At 39.8% G+C, this 26045-nt stretch overlaps 1 protein-coding gene across 2 annotated transcripts in view; it reads left to right on the top strand.

The window, feature by feature from the left end:
• The window catches only part of SMC5 (structural maintenance of chromosomes 5), a 75410-nt gene that overhangs the window by 29161 nt on the left and 20204 nt on the right, over positions 1-26045 (top strand). For both annotated transcript variants that reach the window (XM_054987025.1, XM_054987024.1), the window contains exons 7-17: positions 4365-4526; positions 6096-6167; positions 6898-7153; positions 7896-8050; positions 13960-14073; positions 15750-15844; positions 16540-16672; positions 18906-19079; positions 20850-21019; positions 22313-22436; positions 25233-25355. In XM_054987025.1, the coding sequence (XP_054843000.1) occupies positions 4365-4526; positions 6096-6167; positions 6898-7153; positions 7896-8050; positions 13960-14073; positions 15750-15844; positions 16540-16672; positions 18906-19079; positions 20850-21019; positions 22313-22436; positions 25233-25355 (1578 nt within the window). The remainder of the gene's footprint in view (positions 1-4364; positions 4527-6095; positions 6168-6897; positions 7154-7895; positions 8051-13959; positions 14074-15749; positions 15845-16539; positions 16673-18905; positions 19080-20849; positions 21020-22312; positions 22437-25232; positions 25356-26045) is intronic.

The following is a 26045-nucleotide window of genomic DNA, read 5'->3' as shown; positions in this document are numbered from 1 at the left end:
GTAAAAGAAAAGAGAGGCTCTGAGTAATATTTGTGAGCACATTCTTTTCAAGTATCGAGGTGATCCATCTCTGTCCTCGCTGAACCTGGGACAGTCAATAGCTAGGTGAGCCAAGGTACCTATCTTTCCCATAGTGCAGAAACACCTGCGCGGAAAAGGGAATTCTCTAAAAGTGATCTTTCATTTCTGGGGTTAATCTAGCAGCCAAGGAAATATCTTGATATCAAGGAACCGTCATGGACTTTTAAATATGCTTGTAAGGTAACTAGAGGTTCAAGTCCGTTATAGGCAAGGGAACATATCCCTTTTGCTTGCTGATTTGTGCTTCTGGAATCTAGTATCAATAACTACTTTTTGACCCTTTGGAATGCAATTTTCTCTCTTCCCAATCAAAAGTAGTAAAATTTGAGTAAAGCATAATTGTTTCAGTCTCTGATCAACCAGCCTCTTCCATTTACTCTGGAAGGGATCTTCTCTTAGTTTAACAAGGAGTTTAGATCTATAGTTAAAAAGAATCTGAATTCTGAGTCTAAATGTGTCCAGCCAAGCTATTGATTCTAGTAAAGGAATTGCATATTCTTGGCGAATAGCTATTCTGGATACACAGTCAATAGCCACAGCGAGCATCTGCTTATCGTAGTTTCCTCTAGTTTCTGCCATAGTCCAAATTATGCTATCAAATGCTGAGCGTAAGTCCATGAAGGCTACATATAGATAATTATTTACTGTGGAGGCATACTTTTCAATCAAATGGGCCAAAACTAGGCAGTGATCAACTGCGGCGCAGAGCATCCTTGGTGAAACCCTCCTTGTTCTTCACTCAAAATTTCTGACTCCTCCATCTATTCTTTCAATCTTATGCTTAAATAAGCCTCATATAGTTTCCCAATAACTGAGAGGTGGGTACTTGGCCAATAGTTCTCTGGGTCCTGCCTTTTCCTTTTATTCTTAACAATCAGTACCTCCAGAGGCTTCTTCCAGATGGAGAGAATACACCCCATGGTATTTATCATAGAAAAAAGAGGGATCAAAACGTCTGCCCACTACTTTAGGTTTGATCATGGCAGATGTCTTGGTACTCCATCCATTCCTGGTGTTTTCCCCCATTTCCTGTTCTTTATTAGGTATTCAGTGGTCTCAACTGACGCTGGTGGCGTTGGCCAAGATTCCAGTTCCCCAATCTCAACAAAATTTTCCTCTTCTCTATATTGCGTTTTATCCCCTTGATATAAACAGCTAAAAAAAGTAAATCATACATCCAGAGAGATGCAAAAGGGAATAAGTGTAATGTTCCGTTGTTCACAATATGCCAGAATTGCCTGTTGCTTCCATCATGGGTAGCAGGTATCGGAGCTTTCTGTTTTTTTCATCAAAGTGGCCCTTTTCTTGTTGATTACCAGTTTCCATCTCTCCTTAGTGATCTTCATTCTGGTTAAGGTATATTCTGGTCTCTTCAATCTAAACACTTTATGATAAGCTCTCACTTTCCTCAGGAGGATCTGCATTCATAATCAGACCCATCGTTCTTCCTTTGTTTTAGTTGGTTAAAGCAAGGTGGCTAGTATATAGATTTACATAAATCTATGATCTGGCTCAAAGGATCAAAAAAGATGTCACATTAACTGCTGAAGCACATTTGTTGTGCAAGAAGTAGCATTCTTGCGAATGGATTATAGAATTAATTTATTGTGATATCAGTGGCATCGATTTCCTTATTTTTATTCTCTAGTTGATCTGCTCTATGTGCGGAGTTGAAGATGGTGACTTAACCGCTTGTTTATCTACGGTTAAAGTTAGCATAAGAGGAAAATGGTCACCCCCAAGAAAGTTACCCACTTTAAAATTGCAGATCTTAGTTAACACCTCTTCCAGTACCAGACAGTAATCTACTGTACTGGCATTTTTATGGGCAAAACAACTGAGTGTCCCTTCAGGGTCCACCAGTTTATTCCCATTTACTATCACCAAGTAATGAGAAAGCAGCAGATGTATTAATTGTTTACCAGCTAGATTTACCCTTGGTCCCTTCCTGCCCTGTTTAAAAGGAGATCAGTATATGGGAAGTCTTCCTTATTTGGGTCAAACATCTCTATGAATCTCTATTATATTAGACCCATCTGTGCCAATTCAAGCATTAAAGTCTCTTGTTACTATTAACTAATGTTTTGGTAGCCCTTCTCTTGTTTCTGAGATACATTCATCCAGATTGTCCCAGTTTCTTACAGATTCTTCTTTCCTTAGGACAGGGGTAAATACGCAGTTATCAATAAAGAGATTGTTGGGCCAAAAAACCCACAGTTGTTAGAGAGGTAGAAGCCACTGTTCTCACCTCTTTTATGTTTAGAGAGTTTGCAGTTAGGCATGCTAATCCTCCTCAAAAGTGTCCCTTTTTGTTATATCTTTCAGCACTAACTGAGAAAGTAATATATCCTTCTGCAAAGATTTCTTCTGGAACCCATGTTTCTTGAACCAGCAGGATGTGAAATTTCTTGATCTAGGTATAGATTTGGGGGTTCTATATTTTCACAGTCCATCCTGAGGCATTCCATGAAAAAAAAGTCTCATTCAAATCAGCTTTATCGTCCGTCCCATCCCCCACCCCCCGTAGCCAGTTCTCAAGCAGAAGACCTTGGCATTTGCATCAGCATCAGCCTTGTTCAAGTCCACCTCAAAGAAGAATTTAGGGAGCCAAAACAAGAAATGCCAGTAACCAACTCCCTACCCAACAATGTAGCCACCAGCCAGCAAAGCCTGGCAAAGGCAATAAAACCAAAACTAAAAATAAGATAAAATGCTCCAAACAGGGAAGACATTCTGTTATTTCAAAGTAGCTATGTAGTTAACATAGCTACTTTGAAATAACAGAATCACAAAGAAAGACACAAAAATTAAGCAGAGAATAAGGGAGAAGGAAGAGAAAAGGGGTAAAAAAACCCAGATGTTTAAAAGTCTTTAAAAATTAAAATTAGCAGCCTCTAGGCAGAGCACAGAGTATAAGCCCCTCTTCCAAAGTCTTCAGATACAAGCTGATATATTTTAGAAGTTGCTGAATACAGGAAGAATTATATCTTCTTGGCATTTTGGTGGTGAATTCTTACATGATTTTCCCCACTGTAAATAAGCAGCATGATCTGAGCCATTTGGATAGGGTAGGATAAAAATCCAAATCAGACAGTAGATCACATAAAATAATGGATCACCAGTTAAGTGATCCATTTAATGGTTCTTGCCATTAAAGAACTGTATTTGTGACAGAGATTTGAATTGGAGTTACTTCATTGTACTCAGCGCCTTTCTTTTTATAGGTACTTTGAGTTTTGGATAACTTACTGACCTGTTGTCATAGCAGTGAATTGCATAACTTATATTAGTTGGGAAATCTGGGCTCCTCCACATAAGCTAGGAGAATATTTTCCATTTCATCCGTGGACTGTTATAGCTGGTTTCATGAATTTGTGACAACATTCACTGGAGGATTCCCAGATAATTGATTTATAAGCTGTCTTTTAGGCAAATGTATGTTTCAAAATGGAAGAGATTCACTGCTGTGGCAGACAAAAACAGATTAACCAGGGAGCCTGGTGATTCTGTATTATTGTTTAATTCTCAAGAAGAAACATCCAGTCTCATGCTGACTTCAGAATTACTCAGTTAAAATAGTTAACTTTTCAATGGTTACTTTAAAGGTTTGACTAACCAGAGTTTGTTATACAACCAATGGTTTAAGCAAACTGTGGCCTATTATCATGTCTGAATGTAGCCTCTTTGTGACTCATATTAGTGAGAGAGAGAAAGAGGGTATGTAGGTAGGACAAAGTGCTGTAAACCTAAGAAATCAGAAGAATGTTTTCTGGTGATTTTTGTTTATATTAATTAAAATTTTTACCTATTCTCTGTTTCAATAAAATAACAGAATAGAAATTTTAATTAATGAAGCTACAGCTAACATTTGAGCCTAAAATGGTATTGCTTACTTAGTTGTTTTGTTAGGCCATCCCTTCTCAAGCTTGGACTGGGCAGTGTCAGGGTTTACCTGAAATGCCTACAGTGCCAATCTTAAAGAGAGTTACATTCTTCTAAGCCCAGTGGTACCATATACATAGAAAGGTTTTGCAACTCTGCTTATGATTGCATTGTTATTGGTGGGAGAACCACGTGTGCCACACAGAGCTCACCCATTAGAGGAAAGACAGGATAAAAGTATAATAAAATATATAATGAAATAATTTTTTTCTGAAAAAATGCTTCCTGCATTTCTTGCTGAGATAAACAATGAATACTTCAGCATCATCAGGCAACCCACATGGTGTGTCAAACAAGGAGTATAATGTCTCCTATTAGTTTGTTTGTATTGTTCTTGCTAGGTATATGAAAATGTTCGTCAGCAGTATGAAGAGGTGAAACAAAGACGAGATCAACAGAAGGAAGAATTAAAAGTACTAAAACATGCACGGTCTCCAGTAGTTGATCAGATTCGACAGGCTGAGGAGCAGTGTGCAAGTCTGAATGCCATAAATAAAGAAAAGGTACATATTGTGAAGTCACGTTGTCATTCTACTTGTAAGTGGCACCATACTCCCCTGCTGCATTGGGGATGAGTGTTCAGAAGAGCCACAGTGCCATGTCAAAGTGGCTCCCAAGCCTCTGAGGTAGTATCGTTTCTCTTGCACGTTTATCCTTTGCTGGCAAGCCACCTTAGTAGCTTGGACTCATTTCCTGATCAGACAATGTTCTGAAAGCTTTCCCTATAATTTCCAGCTAGTCTGCTCAAAACTGATACCAAAAACATTTGTGTTCAAGTGCACGATCATATGTTTCAACTTAACTGAGCTTCATTGGATTTCTAGAGTTTTGGTTTATGAATTAATTTAAATTTAGATTGAGATGTCTGTTTAGATAAAACACCTAGCAGTGTGCCACAGCTGTGCTCTTTATAGGTTACTACGCCATACTAGATGGACCTCTGATTCAGTCTGGTAGGGTTCTTTTTCTGTTTAGGATTATTTTGGTCAATATGATGAGTAGACTTAAAATGCTGGTTTGATTTGACCTCTGTTTCCTGTGTCAGGTTGGCCAGGCTTTTTAATTTTTGTTTGTTGAGGGCCTATGAAATTAGGGATGCAACACTGCATTTCCCTCAAGGAAGTGCATTTTTACACTTTGGAAGGGAATGTACAGAACCGATATATTGTCGAAGGCTTTCACGGCCGGAGAACGATGGTTGTTGTGGGTTTTCCGGGCTGTATCGCTGTGGTCTTGGCATTGTAGTTCCTGACGTTTCGCCAGCAGCTGTGACTGGCATCTTCAGAGGTGTAGCACCGAAAGACAGAGATCTCTCAGTGTCAAACACTGAGTTTACAGAACCCATTGTGCCCTGTAATTCAATGACTATTGAATTTCTTTTAACAGAAAAGACCAAGTCTTGATGCAGTTTTGGCTAGAGTGCACTTAATTGGAGGAATGTCTGAAGCAGTTTTTAATTAGAATTCTTTCATGGAGAGAGTGCATTGTGATAAGGCTTCTTGTGTTAATTATCACGTATGAAATTTTTATAGCTGAATTCGGTTTGTTAAGAGTAGTTTTAATATATAGATCCCCATTTTGGGAGTTGAAAGTCTGCTCAACCCTCTTCCTTCACTAAAGAACTGTATTTAAAAACTGCTTCAGTTGCCCAATGATAATGAACACCTCAGCACTGGACATATTGAACTTTGATAGTGTTTGTTCTGCTTATGACGAGCACTGTCACTTGAAGCACATTAGTGGTTTATATTTTCCCCCATTATCTTGGGTTAGCACGGGTTTACTCTTTTGGTTCCCAAACTGCATCCTTATGCCAGTCCTAGGGATTACCATTCATGTTATAAATAACGTCAATGAATCATTGAGAGGCGATAGTGACAGAATTAGATTCAGTTGTTCTTGGGGCATACTGTTCAGACTGAAAAATATACGTATTCAATCTGACGCATTCAACTGGTTGAATGATGGAGAGGTTGCATGGTTATGTTGGTTTGTGACTCTTTAATCCACTTTTCGTGTGTGAAAAATAACTACTGCTAATTTCTAATTTATAAAATTCCTTTGATAAATAGATGGCAGCTATCAAAGAAACATCCCAAAAATGTAAACAGCAACAAGATGCTTTGGAGAGAAAAAACAAACAAGTAAGGTTTTGTTGGTATAATCTACATTTTAAAACAATTTTAAACCTTGGCAGTGTTAGCCTATGACTCTTTCTCACTCTTGTGAGAAATCTGGCAAACATACTAATCTGGCAAACATACTAGTTTTGCTGCATATTTTATGGATGCAAATACCATGTTTACCTGAAAATAAGAACTCTGAATGTAGCATGACCTCCCCCCCAACCTGGATAAAGGTTATACACAAAAAGTTATTTTACTTTACCAGGCACACCTGTAAAGTGGTAAAGTGTAAAACAATCCCTCCTTTTGTAGACAACTGAAAAAAACCTAGCTTTTCAGGTAGATATGGTATGGTAATGAACTGGGAAACTGTATTCATGTACTTTGTTTTGGCAGATATTCCAGGAAATGATTTAGGACCCACCCCCAAATCGTTTAGGTTTGTTTCTGTAGCTGTTGTTTTATATAGCATTTCAAATCTTTAAACAATTATTTAGGCAAGCAAGTGGACAACTAAAAATTGTAAAGCACATTTTGGCTTCATCAGTCCCTTGTCCAACAATACAGAATGCTTTTAATTTTCTTTAGATTTTAGCCAAAGTGCTTTGCAGTTCTTACCTCTTAAATGTGCCGGTCTTTAATATCTGAGCTTGACTATTAGCACGATCCTGCGGTTTATCTGTCGTTGTGATAGGGAGGGAACTTTTTTATATTATTAACATGCTTTGAAAATATTTTTTTTTCTTAGATTGAGGAGATTAAGCTAGCTTTTAGGATGAAGAAAGATGAAGAGATGGATCGACAGAAGAGAATTCACAACACTCGTAAGATGATAGAAGATTGGAATAATGAACTAAGAAATACAGATAACTGTGATGATATTCAACCCCAAATCAATTCTATTAATGCTGAACTGGGACGCTTGATGGAAGAGAAGGCACATATTGATGGTGAAATTGCAAATGGGCTCCTTGAAAAGGAGAACATACATAGAGACAAAAAGGGTAAATGGGCTTGATTTGTATACTTACTGTGAAGATCACATACAATTTTGCGAGAATAAATTGACTTAACAACTAGCATCCTGTTCTTGATCTTGTAAGTGTAGAATCCCTCCCTAACTGGGTAGCATGACCATGGGTAGGGAAAGGTGTATTTTAGCTTTTGACAGGCTCTTTGGACCATGGCCTTAATAGTGTGCAAGCATTTCCATCCACCAGGATCCCCCTGCCCCCTGGCCTTTGGCATAGTAGTTCTTTGTGTTGTATCAAAAGCTGTTTCTAAAGTTCTTCCAAATTTTGTAAGTAGCTTGTTGGATACATAGTTTTACAAGAGGGCTCAGAAATCTCATGGTACATGTGGGGCTCCATGCCACAACCCTCTTGATCCTAAATCTCTAGTTAGGGAGCTTAAGCTTGCAGAGTTCACTGTGTGGAGAGCAGCTCGTTGTTGCTACAGAACCTTGCTCCTGTTGTCGTTATCATTGTCATGTGGATGGTGACACTCCACAATTGGGTTTGGTTTCCTGTAGTGATTCAGGAGCCTAATTTATGGTGTCCCTTTTCACATAGCTTCGGTAGGGCATATATGAAGATCACAAGTGCATGATGCAAACGAGTAACAATATATGGGCCCAGTTATAAGCATTGGCACTATAAAGCTTACCCGTCAATACCTAAATAATGCCTATAGTTGTGATAATAACATACAGTAAACATGACATTTAAAGCTGTCTCAAAATTACAGGGATAACTGATCGCATTGCACAATTTGATAATATGATGACTATGAAAGAAGAGAAGCTCAGAGGAAGACACAAAGACACATACACTGCTCTTCTGTGGCTAAGAAAGAACAAAGACCGGTTTAAAAGAGATGTCTGCGACCCCATGATGCTTGCAGTAAGCAAATTTGCTTGAATATTGCGTTACTTACAGGGCCATCCTAAGCAGAGGCACACTCTTCTGAGCCCATCAGTGTCAATGGATTTAGAAGTGTTACTCTGCTTAGGCTGGCACTGTTAGTCGTTACTAAAAATTAAATGACTCTTCTGCTATAATCCTATTTTTAAATCCTTCCTAAACCATAGTTTTAGCTATCAAACGTGGCACCACAGAGAATGCATGTGTATGGGCAGCTGTTGATTCTACCTGTGTGCAGGGTGGCACCTGCAGGAGACCCTATTCAGATGAGCAAAGCTGTTGTGGAGGAACATAGAGAGGGAGGAGGTCCCTTAAGTATGCTGAACCAATGCCATGAAGAGCTTTGTATGTGATAACTAATACCTTGAACTGAGCACAGTAACTGATAAGTAGCCAATAGAGTGACTGCAGGATGAGAGTGATATTCACATTCCTGCTCACTCCAGGGAACAGCTGAGCCACAGCATTTTGCATGAATTGGAGTCTCCTAGTTAACTTAGACCTATGTATAGTGCATTACAATAATCAAACCTTGATGTTACCATAGCATAGATCCAGGTGACCACATAGGCCATGTCGAGAAAGGAAGCCATCTTCCAGGCTAAAGTGAGGCTGTAGAAAGCATTTTTTGCAGCTACCTTAACTTGTTTTTCTAGTAGTAGCACGGAGTCTGCAAGGGTCAGATGAACTCCGATGAAAATGGGGAGTACAGTGTTCTTCAAGATCTTTGCCTTCCCCAGTGAGCATCACTTTCATCTTGTCTGGATTCAGTTTCAATCTGTTTGTTTTCAGCCATTTGACCACAGCTTTCAGGCAGCAACACAAGATTTCCACTACATCCTGTGGGGACTTGGATAGTGAGATAATAGAGTTGAGTGTTATCTGCATATTGATGACAGCCCACTCCATAGCTGTGAATGAGTTCTCCTAAAGGCTTTACATACAGGTTGAACAACATGGATGATAAGATTGCACCCAGCAGAACCTGCCAAAATCATTAGCTATCTCCAGAATGGGAATCTCCAAGGGCAACCCTTAGAGTCTGTTCCATGAGAAACAATTTAAATCAGTCCAAGGCACATCCTTTGATGCCCACTTCTGTCTTCAAATGCCTCAACAGGATGGCATGGTCTACTGTGTCAAAATATGCAGATACATCCAGTAGGAGCTATAAGGAGGCATGGCCTTTGTCTCTATTCAGACGGAGATCATCCACTAAAGCTACTAGAGTTGTCTCTGTCCCATGATGTGGTCTGAATCCAGACTGAAAAGGGTCATCCAAGAAGACCTGGAGTAAGATGTGGAGTTGGTCAGCTACTATTCTCTCAACCATTGTTCCCAGAAAGGGCAGGTTAGAGACTAGGCGATGATTGGCTGTCATTTTTGTCTAGGGATTTTTTTTAATTAGCAGATGGATAACTGCCTGATTGAGTTGCTGGGGAAAGGTTCCGTGAGTTAGCAATTGATTTACAATAGACCTCAATGGTTCATTTTTGTGGCCCTTGCTTGATTTTAACAGTCAAGATGGGCAAGGATCCAGTACACAAGTAGTAGCTTTCATAGATGTCAGGATCTTGTTAAGATCTGTCATTGTAACTGGTTCAAGGCAGTCCATATGTGAACCAGACTGTGTATTATGTGAGCCAGACAGTGTATTAAGCATTTCTTCCATCTTGTCTGTATTACAGCTTGCATCCAGATTGGGCCATATTTGTGCTATTTTATTGGAGAAAAACTTAGCAAAGGCCTCACAGCTAATTGTCTGTTCTTGAGACTGTAAAGGTTCAGATTTAGGGGTTAGAAGATGCCGGATACCTTAGACAGTTGGGACAGACGGGTACTAGCTGATGCAGTGGTTGCTGAGAAGTAATGTTTCTTTGCCACTTTCATGTTCGTAGGCCCTCCAATGGGTTCTATAGCATGCTTGATCAGTTTCTGCCTGGGTTCTCCACCAGTGTCTTTCTAGATGTTTTTCCAGTCCTCTTTAGATCACCCACTTTTGCCTTCAGCAGATGATGATCTGACTGCAGTTCCGGCTGAATTTTTAACATGGAAACAAGACTTTCCCTCAAATGCTCAGTGCAAAATATTGTTGAAGGTGTGGCCTCTTTCATGCATAGGGCCTGTCGCTATTTGAGAGAGACCCATGGTTGGTAGGGAAGCTATAAATTCCTGAGCTGGACCTGACTTGGATATTGAAATTCCCCAGAACAATAAGTCTAGGTGTATTGTCGAAGTCTTTCACGGCCGGAGAACGATGGTTGTTGTGGATTTTCCAGGCTGTATAGCCGTGGTCTTGGCATTGTAGTTCCTTATGTTTCGCCAGCAGCTGTGATGCCAGTGAAGACTACGGCTATACAGCCCGGAAAATCCACAACAACAATAAGTCTAAGTGTCTCCAACACCATATTCGCTAGCAGCTCTGCCAACTCAGGGTGCTTACTGGGGAGCCGGATGGTCTGTAAACAAGCAGAATACCCAGTCTGTCTGTCTCATGTATGCCGTGCATCCGTGCCATTGTTGTGTAGTATGTCGTCACTGTATTCCGACTTTCATACTGAAAATGATGTAGACGATTCTGCCATTGTGGTCTGCTGCATTTTACACTGCATTTTATACTATAATTCGGTGTCTTATGCATTATATGAGAAGACTCCTGAGAGTGTCCAAACTGCTAATATTAAGTGCCAAGGGAGCTGGCAGGCTCTTCCTTATCTTTAAGAAATATGCGCTTTCATTTCTGTGTGGTCTTGGCTGAGAGCTTGCAGCTGGGTGTGGAAATGTGTCTGCTTCACAGGAGAGAAGATTCCACTGTGTACCTTAGACTAAACCGCTTTTTGTTCCCATGTAACTTTTCAGGCTTTTGCGCTTAAGTGCAAAGGGGGGGGCGGGAGAACATCTCTCTATATCAGTAGTACTATTGTTTGCCTAGTTACTTCTGTCAACTGCTACCTATGAGTGAACTCCTGAACTGTATGGATCTCTAATAAAGTTTCTTCAACCAATGCACCTGCCTGCTTGCTGTGAGGGACTTGGGGAACTAACTGCCAGGGATTGACACCCTAGGACTGACACTAGCTTTAGTTCCCAAAGACAGGAGCATACAGTCAATACCAGCTATAGCTTGTATTAGAAGTCTGTGGAAGTTGAAGGACACACAAAAAATAATAGCTACTACCCTTCTCCCCGGCTACCATAGTGAGGTTGGTGGAGGACTGCATAGCCCGGAGGAGTTAGTTGGGACAGATCCACCATGTCCTTTTCCTGCAGCCATGTCTCTGTTATGCAAGCCATATCAGTTTCCTTTTCCTACAACATTCTAGCAAGGCATGCATCCTTGCATAGATCTGGTTTTGCATAGTATTAGTATAGCTGTGGTGGCAGAAGTGGGTGGCCCCATTGTCAGATAAACAGCCTCATGCATCTATGAGAGTGAGGAAAAGCTTTTGAATGTTAATGTGTTACATACATTAAAGGTTGGATTGTATGTTTGAGCAAGCTGATGGATCCTATAGCTGGATCCTGTGGCTAAGCAAGCTGATCCTATGGTTGAGCAAGCCTTTTCCTACAAGAGATCTCTGTGGCCCCCTACCCCAGCATCATTGGGAGTTGTGGGCTACCTGTGAACAAAAGCCACTGGGCAGACATCTGCAACAAGGAGGGGGAATGGGGTGAAATCACCTCCACCTTCCTCTGCTTGTGGAGGAGGGGCAGTGGAGCAAACTTTTCATTGGCACAAGAGTGGATTTGGTTGGTTTGATCTGTCCCGCTCCTCACTACCCCCTGTATCCAATGGCATTTTGCTTTTGGGAGCTTCCTGAGCAGCAGCAATTCCTTTTTGAGACTCCTAGTGGGCCCCTGTGGGAAGGTTGGGAAGGTCTGTCTCTGGAGTGGCTTCTATTGGACAAGCTTAGGATGCACCCCATGAATTAAACGCAGTACGTCTTCAAGAAATTAAATGCGATCCATTGCAACAGCTTCTCTCTGTGGGTAGGTTGGTCCAATGGAAAGCTTGGCTCCCTCCCCTTTCCATTTAGGGTATTGATCTTTGGAAAAAAAAACCATTTTGACATGAAGTATTTATTAATCTGTTTGGAGATGTACATGAAAGCTGTTGTGCTGTACTAAAAATCTAGGATGTGAAGCCTGTGTATTTTTTTTATCTATAGCTTATTCTGGATCTCATAACCTAATTAATCCCTTCTTTTTAGTAGGCTGTTTCAGGCTGCTTATAATGTCAAAAAAGTCTTTTAATTAAAGTTAAAATGCTGTATTTCTAGCCTATTCAGGTCATTTAGTCATGAGGTTAGATGGCTGTGACCTGGTCAACTTAATCGCAGACATATCCTGATCTAAGGACCATTCGCTTTCTCCTTCAGGCCTAGTTAATTGTGGACAAGTTCATGTCACTTAAATGTGTTTCCTGCAATACATATTGTTCAAGGGAATCCTTGTTAGGTTAGAAGTTCCTAGGAACATGTGCTTCTTTCTGAATGCCCAGAAAAATTGGCTTCTGGGAATTTTGGATAGTTCTTGATGTATGAAGCTGCCTGAGCTGTATGGTACTAAGGTATGCCTCACGTTTGAACAAAGGTCTTATTCTCACATTACTTGTGTGGCAAAGAAACAATATTAGCATGATTTATTCCTGTAGCACTCTGTGTGAAACGTGCCTGGGCTTCTTTCCACACACGTTACTGTCCTGGAAATAGGAATAGGGTTTGCACCGGGAGGAGCTATAGCATAGGCTCCTCCTACATGGCCTGAGGCTTTTTATGTTGCCCGAGTGATACAGGAAGGAGCAGCACTGTAGAAACTCCCCAGCTGCAACAGTAGCTGGTAAAAAGTGGACCACAGAGCCACAACTAAAGCATTTCTATAACTTTCACAACATAGTGAACAATGGATCTAAACATGTATTGTTCCTTTATTATTTCATGTAAACCAGATTCATTCCAGAGAGAAACTTGATAGCAGATTTGGTCCATAACAAAATTGAAAAACAGAAGCCATGTAATAGCTTTTATTATAACTGGACAAAATAACACAACAGAGTGTGCAAGCATCTGTGTTGTTTAGAGCTTTTCAGTAGGCTGAATGTTAAAAAACAAAACAAAAAAGGGGGAGAGGATTTTAAGGCCTCTTTGCTAGCATCCTATGTAAAATACATTGCTGATTTAAATGGGCACGGGGTGTGGCTAGCTGGCAGGATGTGTCCTTGGCATGGTAGGAACAACAGGGGAAAAACATAAACCCTCCAACTGAAAAATCTAAAAACCAGTACTTGATGAAATCTCTGATGCCAAAGGTGTTACGTGGTTTGGGGGTCTTCCTCTGGACCAGAAGGTCTGCCTGCTTTTTAACAAAGATTTTTCCTTTTCCCTTCATCTTTTAATGGAATTGTGTATCTCATTTAGTATCAGACATTTGATCAACTATTACTGTTTAGATTTTTAGTTGGAGGGCTTCTGCTTTTTGCTTCTTGTTCTCAGCACGCCAAAGGCATATCCTGTTGCCAGCCAGCCACACCCAGCAAAGCATTTTACTCAGGGTGCTGTCAGAAGTCTTAAGACTGTAGATAGAAAGTTTTTTTTCCTGCTCACCGTTTGTTTTTGTTTGTCTTTAGCTTTCACACTGTTGTTGTTATAGTTGGTCTTAATAAAAAGTATTACATGGATATTGTTTTCAGTTTAGTTCTTCTGATCGTTCTAATATCTGGCTCTTAGAAGGAAGTAGTTTTCCTAATCTATATAGAAGCAGAACTTCACTTTTTCTTAAAAGCCAAATGTATTATGTTGGAATACTTCCCTTCCCCTCAAATACATTTTACTCTATTTTTTCTGTTTCAACCTCACTTTTTAATCTTCACTGTGTTTGTTCCTGTACAGATCAATATGAAAGACCAGAAGCATGCTAAATATATAGAAAATCACATTTCATCTAATGATATGAGAGCCTTCGTTTTTGAAACCCAAGAAGATATGTCTATCTTTCTAAGAGAGGCAAGGACGTTATTCAAAGTTGTTTTTGATGGAGGAAACTTCAGAGTGGAGAATCATTAACTTAACAATAGTTCATTTGATGTATTGTCGAAGGCTTTCACGGCCGGAGAACAATGGTTGTTGTGGGTTTTCCGGGCTGTATTGCTGTGGTCTTGGCATTGTAGTTCCTGACGTTTCGCCAGCAGCTGTGGCTGGCATCTTCAGAGGTGTAGCACCAAAAGACAGAGATCTCTCACTGTGACACTCTCTGTCTTTTGGTGCTACACCTCTGAAGATGCCAGCCACAGCTGCTGGCAAAACGTCAGGAACTACAATGCCAAGACCACGGCAATACAGCCCGGAAAACCCACAACAACCAATAGTTCTTTTCCTAGCAAATGATCCAGCATTGTGTATTTTTATGACAGTAGCATGAAAAATGTTGAAGATCAGCTATTCTTTCTTTCCTCACATTGCCTAATTGAATAACAGTCCCTCAAATCCTCACCTGGTTTCTGAAATACTGGTGTTTTTTTTAGAAATTATCTTGTTGAACCAGAAATGGAAACAACCCATTCTGCTAGGGTTTCCAACCTTCAGGTGGGGCCTAGAGATCTGGAATTACAACTAGAGATATCAGTTCCCCTAGAAAAGATGGCTGCTTTGGAAGGTGAACTCTATGGCATTATATCCTACTGAGGTCTCCCCCCTCCCCCGCCCAACTCCACTCTCCCCAAGTTCTGCCCCCAAATCTCCTAGAATTTCCCAACTCAGATTTGGCAACCCTGCTTTCTCCATTAACATGGTCATAGATTGCTTATAAACACAGTGGGGGCAAAAAAGATCCATATTAGACAACCATGTTTTGACTTAAACTAAGAAAGAGGTAGGAACCATAATGGTTATATTCAGATATTTCTTTAAACAGATGTGCACACATACCCTGCCGGTTGGTAGGTTGCACATCAGCCTTACTTCTCCCCTTGCATGCAAAGAATTCTGGTTAAGTAAATAACTCCGTCAATTGTGATGCATGAATTGCAGGCACTTGGGTTAACTGCAGTTAATCCCCACCCAAATGAGGTGGATGGGATGAGGATTCGGAAAGGGATAAAGTAGGAAAGGAAGGACTGTATTCTTTTGTTTTTTAACAAAGGTAAGATAAAAAGTAAAGATCAAAGGGAAGGGAAGTGTGCCACTGACGTTTATCATCATCTCCCTCAAGTCCAAACTCCCTTTCACTGATTCTGGTGGGTTTTCTGGCAAGTCAATTTTAATATCCTTGCCAACAGAATTTTTGGCATTCCAATTCAGCAAATTAGTCAGTTTCCATATTCTAATGTTAGCCTTGAGTTAGAAAACTCATTTTGATTTCAATAAGCATTGTAGATAAATCAAAATGTGCCATTGAGGCATATCTTGGGACTGTCCTTAATGGATGCACAGGGGCCTTTTCTGATGCAAAATGTGGATCCTCAAAGATCATCCCCACATCCAGTTCTCCTGCCTACTTGAGTGAGCCGTGAATGGAACCAACAGTATCTGGGATAACGTCTTGCTGGGTTTGCACAAAAGTAAAGCCTTCTTTCTGATTCCTGAACCATTAAAGAGCAGCTTCACCATGCTCTGTGATATTTGTGTTACATATTTTGTATCTATAGTTTTAAGGTTGCTAAAAGTACTTCCTTTTTGCTTAGGTACGTGATAAACAGAGACTAAAAGTGAATGCTGTAATTGCCCCTAGTGAATCGTGTGCTGAAACCAGACCTTTCAAACCAATTGAAGAACTCAAGTAAGTGTTAAAATGGTTGTTGTGGGTTTTCCGGGCTGTATTGCCGTGGTCTTGGCATTGTAGTTCCTGACGTTTCACCAGCAGCTGTGGTTGGCATCTTCAGAGGTGTAGCACCAAAAGACAGAGATCTCTCAGTGTCACAGTCACAGTGGCACACACAGATTTTGGACAATCCTCTCTTAGGTTTTTAGCCTTCTTGGTTTGGATGTGCTGGTAAGCTTAGGTAAAACCTGTATCTGCTGAAGGTTGTGAGACCAGAAGATGATCAAGGAGGGAGGAGGTTTTGCACTTGTTCACGTTGCCCTGTCTCAGCTCTCTTACTGCCTGCCAGAGCCGTACAAATGCCATACCGCCTTTCCTGCTATTGCTCTGTTTTAAGACAACACCTATTCTGGTATGCATGGCAGTGCCTCAGCTAAGCTGCTTTTGGTTGAAAGTTTCTGATCAAAATCTAATTTAATTAATTCATTATTTACCATTTATGTCATTTATCTAATTTGTGGTAAGCTTGCAGATTTGGCTTTTTGTATAGCATGATTTTTTTTAAACCCTGACTAAAGTTTCTGTTGTTTGTTACGTATCTTGTCTTCTATTGTACTTTCTTGAAGAATTGCTCATTTATTATCTAGTTGGTTATGGTATCTTTAAGACAGAAAAAAGAGAAATGGACCGAACTGCTTCTCTTTCTTTCTCAGACGCTATGGTTTTTTCTCTTACCTGCGAGAGTTATTTGATGCACCCCAACCAGTGATGAGTTACCTGTGCCAGCAATATCGTGTTCATGAGGTCCCTGTGGGAACAGAGAAGACGAGAAATATGATTGAAAGGGTGAGGGATGCTGTATAAACATGGCTGCAGTATGTTGGAAGGCTGTTGACAAGACATCCTGAAAAACAATATACATGATTTTTTTAAAGAATCAGAAGTTTGAAAATACCGCCCCCCAAAGTCACAAAAATACAAGAGCAGACACCCCCATTTGCTTGCCTGCTCTTCTGCTTACGTTGTGGTCATGCCTTTGAGGGGGCCTGCATCTTCCTGAAGCCCCCCCTCCCTGAGCCCATCTGTGGGGAGGGCGGGGTATAAATCAAATCAAGTAAATAAATAATAAATAAGTGTATGAATAAGTGATCAGTGGGACATTACAGTCCTGTGAATTATACGTATGTACGATTAACAGTACAATTTCTGATTTTTACATGACAGAGTCATAAATTGTTTAATTGATTTTCAGATCAGTATAGTGCTATCTGCAAATGGAAGGGTTATGGACTCAGAACTAAAATATCTTAGGCCTAGCACATTTGCACAAGCAGACCTGACTGGGACATCATATTCTGTGATGCTGCACTAGCATCTCTGTGGGAGCACCCCATCCTTTCCAGTTTTGGATGGGCACAGCATTATTTTGCTAAAATCAATTTGCTCATTTTAAACATGCTGTTTTAGTAACGAATAAGAAATTTCTTCTTCTGACTTCATTTCCATTGCAATACTAGTCATGCTTAGTGGCAAGTTACAATATTTCCAGTGAGTTTAACAGCATATATTACATCTTTCAGAGCTCATACTCTAACTGGAGTTCATCCATTTTTCAAGTTTGCTGTTTTAACCAGTTCTTGTAGTACATATTAGAGTGCATGTTGCAAAACTTCAGGCTCTCTTGGAGTCTCGGAAGACTGTATAACTTGGTCTTGTAATCGTGATGTTCTGGAGATATGAGATATGATGTTGTGTATGTTGCAGTTTATTGGATAATTTCTTCTGCACCCCAAACAAACTTCTGTAAGAATCCGTCAGATGATTTAAAAACATAATTTTGAAAAACCATCATATTAAAAGCAACTATCACAATATTTTAAGAATACTATTATCAATGCTACAAAGAAATAATATATTGACAGAGATCAGCAACATAAAAAACAGGCAATCAAATTAAAGGATAGTCAGCAACTTGATATGTGAGAACCAGCAATTCAAACAACTTTCTTGAACAGAATATTTTTTAGCTGTCAGCAGACCACCCCCCACCCCCATGGAAGGGCATTCCCCAACTATAACGTCACTATAGAAAATACCCTCTCTTGTGACTTTGCTGAATCTCATGGTGATAGAGGCACACTGAGAGAGGCTACTGACAAGGACCTTTGCCTTGGCTAAGCCCTAGTTCCATAAGGGAACAGGAAGATCATTTAAATCGTTAAAGGCCAAAACCAGCAAAAATAATATAAAATAAGAAAAGGAGTGGTAAGAGCAGTCACAATCTGGCAACTACATTCTGAAATAGTTGCAGTTTCCAAACATACTCAAAGGCAGCCCTATGTACAGCATGCTGCTGTAGTCTGCCCTGGGTATCACTAAGGCATGAGTAACCATGGCCACATTCTGCATGCCTAAGAAATACAACTGATATCAGCAACCAAATCTAGTAACGTGTTCAGTCTTACTATCTATGTGTTTAATTTGACAAACTATGTCTTATATATAACAGATCCCCTGACAAAGCTCAATAGTGAAATGTGTATGGATCAAAAAAGCGTAATAAATTCTTTCACCTTGCACCTGGTTCCCCCTTCCCTTTTTTTGCCAAAATCTCCATCTGGCCACTGCTGGATCCAGTATGATTCTTACATTTCAATCCTATGTGGAGTTATTCCAGAATGTGTACATTGAAATTGGTAGGCTAAGGATGGATGAACTCCATGCACGATTGTACTGCTAAGCTGCAGAGCTAGGTTTTCAAAGGAAGCAAAACCTCACGTAACAATGGCAAAATACCTTCTTCCAGGTCAATCCATATTTCCAGTTAGGAGCACCTCCATTTTTCCTGGATTAAGTGTAAGCTTCCCAATTTCTTGACCTGAGTTCTTTAATTTAGTGAAGATTTTGATATATAATACAACAAAAGTTGAAAAAGACATTTAAGAAACTGAATGCTCTGGTTCCTCTGTTCCATCTTCTAAATGCAATAATGTACTGCTTATTTGCTATTTTTTCGTACTTTCAGAATCTCTTCATTTAATTGTACTTTGGGCTTTTTATGTATCTGTTTTTTACTCAGGTCATAAATGAAACCCACCTGAAGCAAATGTACACTGCAGAAGAAAAATATGTGGTGAAAGTGTCTTCATACACAAATCAAACTCTTACTAGTAACACGTCATTAAGGGCAGCCCAGTTCCTGAATGTCACGGTGGATACAGATGAAAGAAGGCAGTTGGAAATTCAACTCCAGGTAAGTTGATTTACAGTGGCCTTTCAGAAAGAGATAGTAGTCTGCAATGTGAAATTGTGGAAGCTATTAGTCCAGTAAATTCTTTAGTCTGAACAATTCTGACTCACACCTGTTTTTAGCCCAGTATTTTGCACTGTAAAACCATAATTTGAAGTGCTCCTGAAACCAAACTACACATGATGACTGGAGATTCCTGAATGAACCTTCTCCAGTTCTTTTGTAGGCATAACAAGCAGCCAAGGGGTCATCCAGTCTAGATTATGGGGTTGTCTTTCTTCCATATTTTCCTAACTTGTAATTGTCCCATGGAGAATAATATATGGTACCTGTGTTTTCAAAAATGCTGTGGAACAAACAGTAGTTGTGGGGGACTGAGCTTTGGAAAACAGCCTTCCTCTCCCCCCACACTGTGGTCTTACTCTGGATCCCTATGACTTTTGTTCATGCGGTAGAAAGCGGGGCAGGGAAAATCTGTTCCTGGATTTCCTGGACTCGTGTCTAGTTTGTCTTTTAAAAGTCAGATGTAACTACCTTAAGAGCAATTTTATTAATACTGTAAGCAAGTTACTTTCTGTTTTTAAATCGTTGCCCGGGCAAACCCCAAATATACAATTGCTTCTGTTTGCATGAAAGGGGATTTCTGCTTGATTGGACCCTTGTGTTACCAGCTTGTGCGGCTATATGAGCCAGTATCTCTGCTGGCAGCCTGCGGAAAATCAACAATGCCCATTGATTTTTTTAAAAATTGTTCTGCCATTCAGCCAAAAAGGCTTTCAAGGTAGCTGCTAATCACTTTAAGAACATAATGTTCATGTTAAAACATTAAAATCACTGGTACAAAAAGGCAAAAATAAACCAAAGTGACATTGCTAGACAGTCAACTTTTCAGAGACATTAAGCAGATGGCCTACCATAGATGTAAGCCTAAAGTTTGGTTTCTGATTTATTGTTTAGGGGTGTCTGTAGAACACACAAACTTTTAGACAAATAACATCTGAGCTGCTGGAAGACAGAAGTCTAAAAAGATTTAAAATCTTTCCAAATATTGTTATATTTAATATATAAAAAAGTAAAGGTTTTTCTAGTTAAAAAGGCCCAGAGGAGCCACAAAATGAAATCCTAGAGGTTAGCCAGCTGAATATTCTCCTGAACAGAAAGGTTTTTGGCTCCTTATTAATTAAGGTCAATAAGCTAGCCTCTTTATATAGATGTTCACAGAGAGTGTGCAACTACAGAAATGCCCCTGCTCCTCTTCATTGGCAAAAGCTTTATGTCTGAAGTTGGTAGTATCTAAAGTGAGATCTTAGTCAAAGATCTTAAAAGTTTGCAGTTTGTATCTTTTTATATTGCTTCACAATAAAATGTCACAAAGGAGTAAACAAAAAGCCAAGACAACAAATAGCAAACTAAAATATTGGCTAAAGGAAAAAAATGTAATAAGCAGAAGTGCAGCAAAATAAAAGCAATAAATAATCTTTGAGGTCATACTGACAAAGAGATGTTTCAACACGCTTTCCAAAGGGTAACATATTGGATGTGTGCCATAGTTTGATGGATGCAACAGAAGAGGGCTTGCTTTTCCTAGAGTTTACTTTTACTTCCATATAAGATGGAAAATTAAGTAGGGTAAATCTTAAGTGTTCAGGAGGTTGCACTGGTTTAAAGTAGCACTTTAACAATCATCTGGAGCACAAATAAATAAAATAAAACCTTCTGTAAAATGGTTGAAAATGATATAAACATGGATTTTTAAAATGACATTTACTTTAGCAAATTAATAGGAATTTGACATTGCTGAATTCTCAAATGACTACGCTATCAGAGAGACAGAAATCTCTGGAACGGAGAGACAATGAACTCAGACAACAGAAGAAGGAGCTTTTGGAACGAAAAAACAAAAGGAAGCATCTGGAATCAAAACTTAGTATGAAACAAGAGAGGTATGCTTTTTATATCATCACATCAACAATGTTTAAAACATCTCTTTAGAATTAGGTAGGAAAACAGATCTCAGAAGTTTTAGAACTGGGTTACTTTGCCTATATAGAGTCATCATATAACAAAACGGGGGGGGGGGGGGTTGGAATCCTTCTGCTAGTAGATTCTGACCACAATAAAAGAAATTTGGTTATAATGGTTGTTGTGGGTTTTCCGGGCTGTATTGCCGTGGTCTTGGCATTGTAGTTCCTGACGTTTCGCCAGCAGCTGTGGCTGGCATCTTCAGAGGTGTAGCACCAAAAGACAGAGATCTCTCTGTCTTTTGGTGTCTCTCTGACTGAGAGATCTCTGTCTTTTGGTGCTACACCTCTGAAGATGCCAGCCACAGCTGCTGGCGAAACGTCAGGAACTACAATGCCAAGACCACGGCAATACAGCCCGGAAAACCCACAACAACCATGGTTCTCCGGCCGTGAAAGCCTTCGACAATACAAATTTGGTTATATCTTGATGTCCCCAGGTAATAAAAATTTATCTGGGCCAATCAAGCAACTACATGTTCGTATGATACACAGTATACAAATAAACTGTAAATACAGAATGTGAATGCTTATTAATGATTTAATTTACAAAGCTTCTTGAAAATTTTTAGAGGAATAAATAAAAGGAAGTATGTGTAGAAATTTAAGTCCTTGAGTTTGATTTCACAACTGTTAGACTCCCCTAGCCAAGATAGCCCAGGTTAGTGTAATCTTGTCTTGAAAGTTAAACAGGGTTGACCTTGGATGGGAGACTACCAACAAAGACCAGAGTCACTATGCAACTTGACACCCCCCTCTCTTCTCCCCCCTCCCTCCTCTGTCATTCATATCAGTATTTTACTACATGGGGAAAAAACCTTGGAGCAAGTTCCATTACAGCTGAGCCTCTTCAAGTTTAATTGAGTTTGTAGGGAGAACTGAACACATGCTTAACAGTGCAGTGCTAACCACAGTTAAACCCATGCAGGTCCATGTGGGTCAACATTGCATGGGTTACACAGTGTATTATTAGTGTAAAATAAGATACAAATGCATTGTTGAAAATAAGGCTTTTGATAAAAGCAGGAAGTTCTGCAGAGTCCTTTCAATTGTCTTATATGGTGACCTGGTATATATTTTGATTTTCTTTATTTTGAAAGGTAGTTATGCTTCCTCCTAGTTGTTAGGAGTATACATTTTTATAGCTTCTAGAGTACTGAATTGAGAATTTCATCATAATCCACGCAACATTGCCTATAAATCTTTCGTTCACAGTTTAAGACAGATGGAACAAGATGCCATCAACTTGGAAGAAGAGTCTGAACAGGCGAATATTAAAATCAGAACAGTTAATGTTCAGAAAGTAAAACTTGTGACAGACCTGATGAAGCTCATAGAGGTAGGCATCGATTTCTTTACGTGATAGCCAGTTTTGCATATGATTTGAGTTAATGTTAACACTGGAGAATACTGGCTGGCTGATATTTTGAATATAACTGGTATCTATTCACACCTTATACAAAAGAGCTGCCTGTAGTTAGTACTACTGCATGTTATTAAAACATTCAGGTTATGAGTTACTACTTTTGGCTTGTTTCTCCAAAGAGAGAGAGAGAATTAAGTGCTGACTGACACATTTGATTCTGTCAATGATGTCGCTCAGTGACTTGCCTCCTTTTGAGACATACAGTATTTCGCTAGATGGTTGTCAGCAATACGAAAGCTATATTACAGTTTTGATCTGTTTCACACACGAGTTACCGCTTGATATTAGCCATTGTGATAAGCATTGTGTGAACTCACATGAAATCAATGGAGTCTATTGCTGCAAAACATTACAGTTAAATTTAAATATACATCTCATGTTGAGCATTCAACTAAATTAGCTATCTCCAGTCATATAACGCTTGCTCAAACTGAAGTGTTTGGATTGCATGCCAATAAAAGGCGTTTGCCAATGCTGTTCTTTCCCACCTCTCTTGTCCCCCAGCAACCCCTGAGGCCACTGAAGTACCTGTGCTGACAAAAAGTGATGCTGCCTAGGGTACAGCAGTGCTGAGAGGAGAGGTAGGCAAAATTGCCCCCAACCTGCCCTTATATCAGAGGAAGCAATGCTGGAGAGAGAGCAAGATGGAAGCAGTTTTGCCCACTTTCCCCTCCTCTCTACAGTCTGAGGTCATGAGACTTTGTCCAGATAAGTCACGCATGTTCCATCATCAGCGTTTCAGGAGAACTGAAACTGGCTTATGCGTGGGCCCATAATATGCAAAGTGTCCTCTACAAGTGTTGAGTCAGACTATGAGCTGAGCTACAAGAAACAAATTAGACAAGTATGAGCATGTGAAGGGAGTCGCAATATTAGCTGGGAAGCTGAGTTTTAAAGAGATCGGACGGCTTTGTTAATTTCCCCTCTCTACAGAGCCAGGGAGATCCCTGCTCAGAGGGTTTGTTAATTTACTCTTTACCTCTTAGAAGAGGAGGTGAAACTGACCAAGCCTTCAGAGGCAAAGAGGAAATTAACAAACCCTCTGAGCAGGGATCTCCCTGGCTCTGTAGAGAGGGGAAATTAACAAAGCCTTCCTATCTCTTTTAAAACTCAGCTTCCTGGTTAACATTGTGACTCCATGTGCTCCTCCTCATGTAATTTGTCTCTTGTAGCTTGGTTCTATGTCACCAGGAATTGATCAGTCTAGTATATACTTAGGTCCCTGATACAGCACTCTAGTTAGGAAGGATAAATGAATCAGAGAAACTCGAATAGAAAATTATTGTTCCCCTAACAAGATACAAAGCTTAGAAAAACTGAAATGCAAGGTGGAGTAAAAACTAGGGGTGTGCACTCGAAAAATATTTGGGTTTCCTGCTTCGGGTTTACCCAAAGCAGGAAAAAGCTTTAGAAAAAACCCTGAAATCTGAAGTGGCATGCCGCTTTGGATTCGGATTTCTAAGTCACTTTGGTATGCTTCGTAAAGATTCAGAGCATACTGAAGTGATGGGGGAGGGGGGAGGCCACCCGCACCCTTTAACCCCACCCCCCTACCCCACTTACCTGGTCAGGCTCCAGCCACCAATGCTGTGCGATTTAAAGGGATCTACATGCCATAACCATAATCTTCTGGTTATGTCATCAACTGATCCCCTCTAGGAATTTGGTCCGCTCTGACCAGAGCCTTCTGCACAATGCGGGATGGATAACCCCTTGTATGTTGGAAGCACCACACACCCTATAAGGATGCGTATACAGGAACACCTATCTAAAGTTCAAACCAAAAGTAGAGAGGCACCCTTAGTACAGCACTTTGAGGCTCATCACGCAAATGAACGTGAATTCAAATTTTCAGTGTTGGAGGTTATAGGATCAGTTGATGACATAACCAGAAGATTACATCAGGCAGAGGCACAATGGATACACAGAATGGATAGTCTTGCTCCTAGAGGTCTAAACAACGAAATAGACTTTACAGCATTTTTGTAATAAACTTGTGTTGTCATTTCACCCTCAGCTGTGGTATGATGTTACCTTTTCCAGCTTTGATGTTAAGTAATGCATGTAGATCCCTTTAAATCAAAATGAATAGGTAATGAGTACGCTGTTAAATGTGGCGCAGCAACAGGAAATTGGATGGCTATCATATGGTATGAAATGTATAAACTTTGAAGAAAAATGTAAGTCCATTATGTATAATATGGAATATGCTTTATTAATTACTAGTTAAGGATGGCTTGATTAACAGATAATTATATTTATAGAAACTATTGGCTGGGAAGAAGAGACTTTGAAACGAGCAGGTCTACAAGCCGGCGGGCTCGTTGCCAACTACCGGGAGCCCTGTGGCTGCCGCGTTTCAGTATTGGGAGTGGCCTGGCTCCTCAAAGACATTAGCATTGACATCCGCCTGAAAGAAACAAGAATTATAATGCAATTGAAGTTATAGACTATTGTATTCAATTACGGACTTACCTTAATAATATGGAATAAGAACTTTAGGAATTTACAAATATTTGAAAAAAAAAATTCACAATTGAACACTTGCACTTGTAAAATATAATTAACTTTGAATAACACCTGGTAGTGTTTATGGTCTTCTTGCGGAGGTCCTCTCTGGTTGTGTTCGTAGTTTTAAGAATAACAAATGCTCCCTTCTTCAGCAACCTCTTCCATATCATATTTTGCTGTTATGTTTGTCTTCTGCAGAATTGTATGATCCTGAACAAACATAGAATGGATTTAGTTCTACAGCATACTGCAGCTGTTTTTCACAAGAATCGACTTGAGGATGAACATCAAGCTGCGACTGCAAAGTTAAAAGCTGTTGAGGTGAGAGTTCCTCTTTTAATCAGGTGAAGGAACTTGAAAATATACTGACAGTGCAATCCTACGCAGAGTTACTCCTGACTGAGCACATTGATTTCAAAGGGTTTAGACTGGCATAACTCTGCTTAGGATTGCACTGTAAATGTAAGGGAAGTATTTCATAACTGTCTCTTTCACTATCCAAACAACAATAAGAAGAGCCATAACTCACAGTGGCTGGACATGAATAAGTCAGTGCTTCATATTTTTTTGCACATAAAACTAGACAGGAACAAGATTACAATTCCCCTAACCTTTCCCCTTGCTTATCCTTGCACTTTGAGAACCATTCATTACAGGTCCTCTATTAAGTAGCTGTTTGGCATTTTTTTGCTTTTATGTAAATGGGAAGGCTGAAAACTTAAGTAAAATTCCATTGCTTTGTCAATGTGCTTTGGAATTATGACTGTTCTGTGTTACCAAACTTTGTTGATAGTCTTTAAAACTGATTTGTACAAGTTGTGGCAGACAGGCAAAATCCAGTTCGCTCTTTCTGTGTGAGACAAATGCTGCATATGTGCCTTCTGTGAGCTTGTTGACACAGGGATTCATGAAGTCAAGTAAAACATTGTCTTTTGGCTTAAAATATGTTTTTCCTTGTTAACGTGTATGTGCATTTTCTCATGTCACCTGAACATTAACAGACTTTGTGAG

Source organism: Eublepharis macularius, chromosome 8 (assembly GCF_028583425.1).
Source record: "Eublepharis macularius isolate TG4126 chromosome 8, MPM_Emac_v1.0, whole genome shotgun sequence".
Taxonomy (NCBI): Eukaryota; Metazoa; Chordata; class Lepidosauria; order Squamata; family Eublepharidae; genus Eublepharis; species Eublepharis macularius.
Note: the sequence above shows the minus strand (reverse complement) of the source record. Positions and strands in the feature narration are given on the sequence as shown.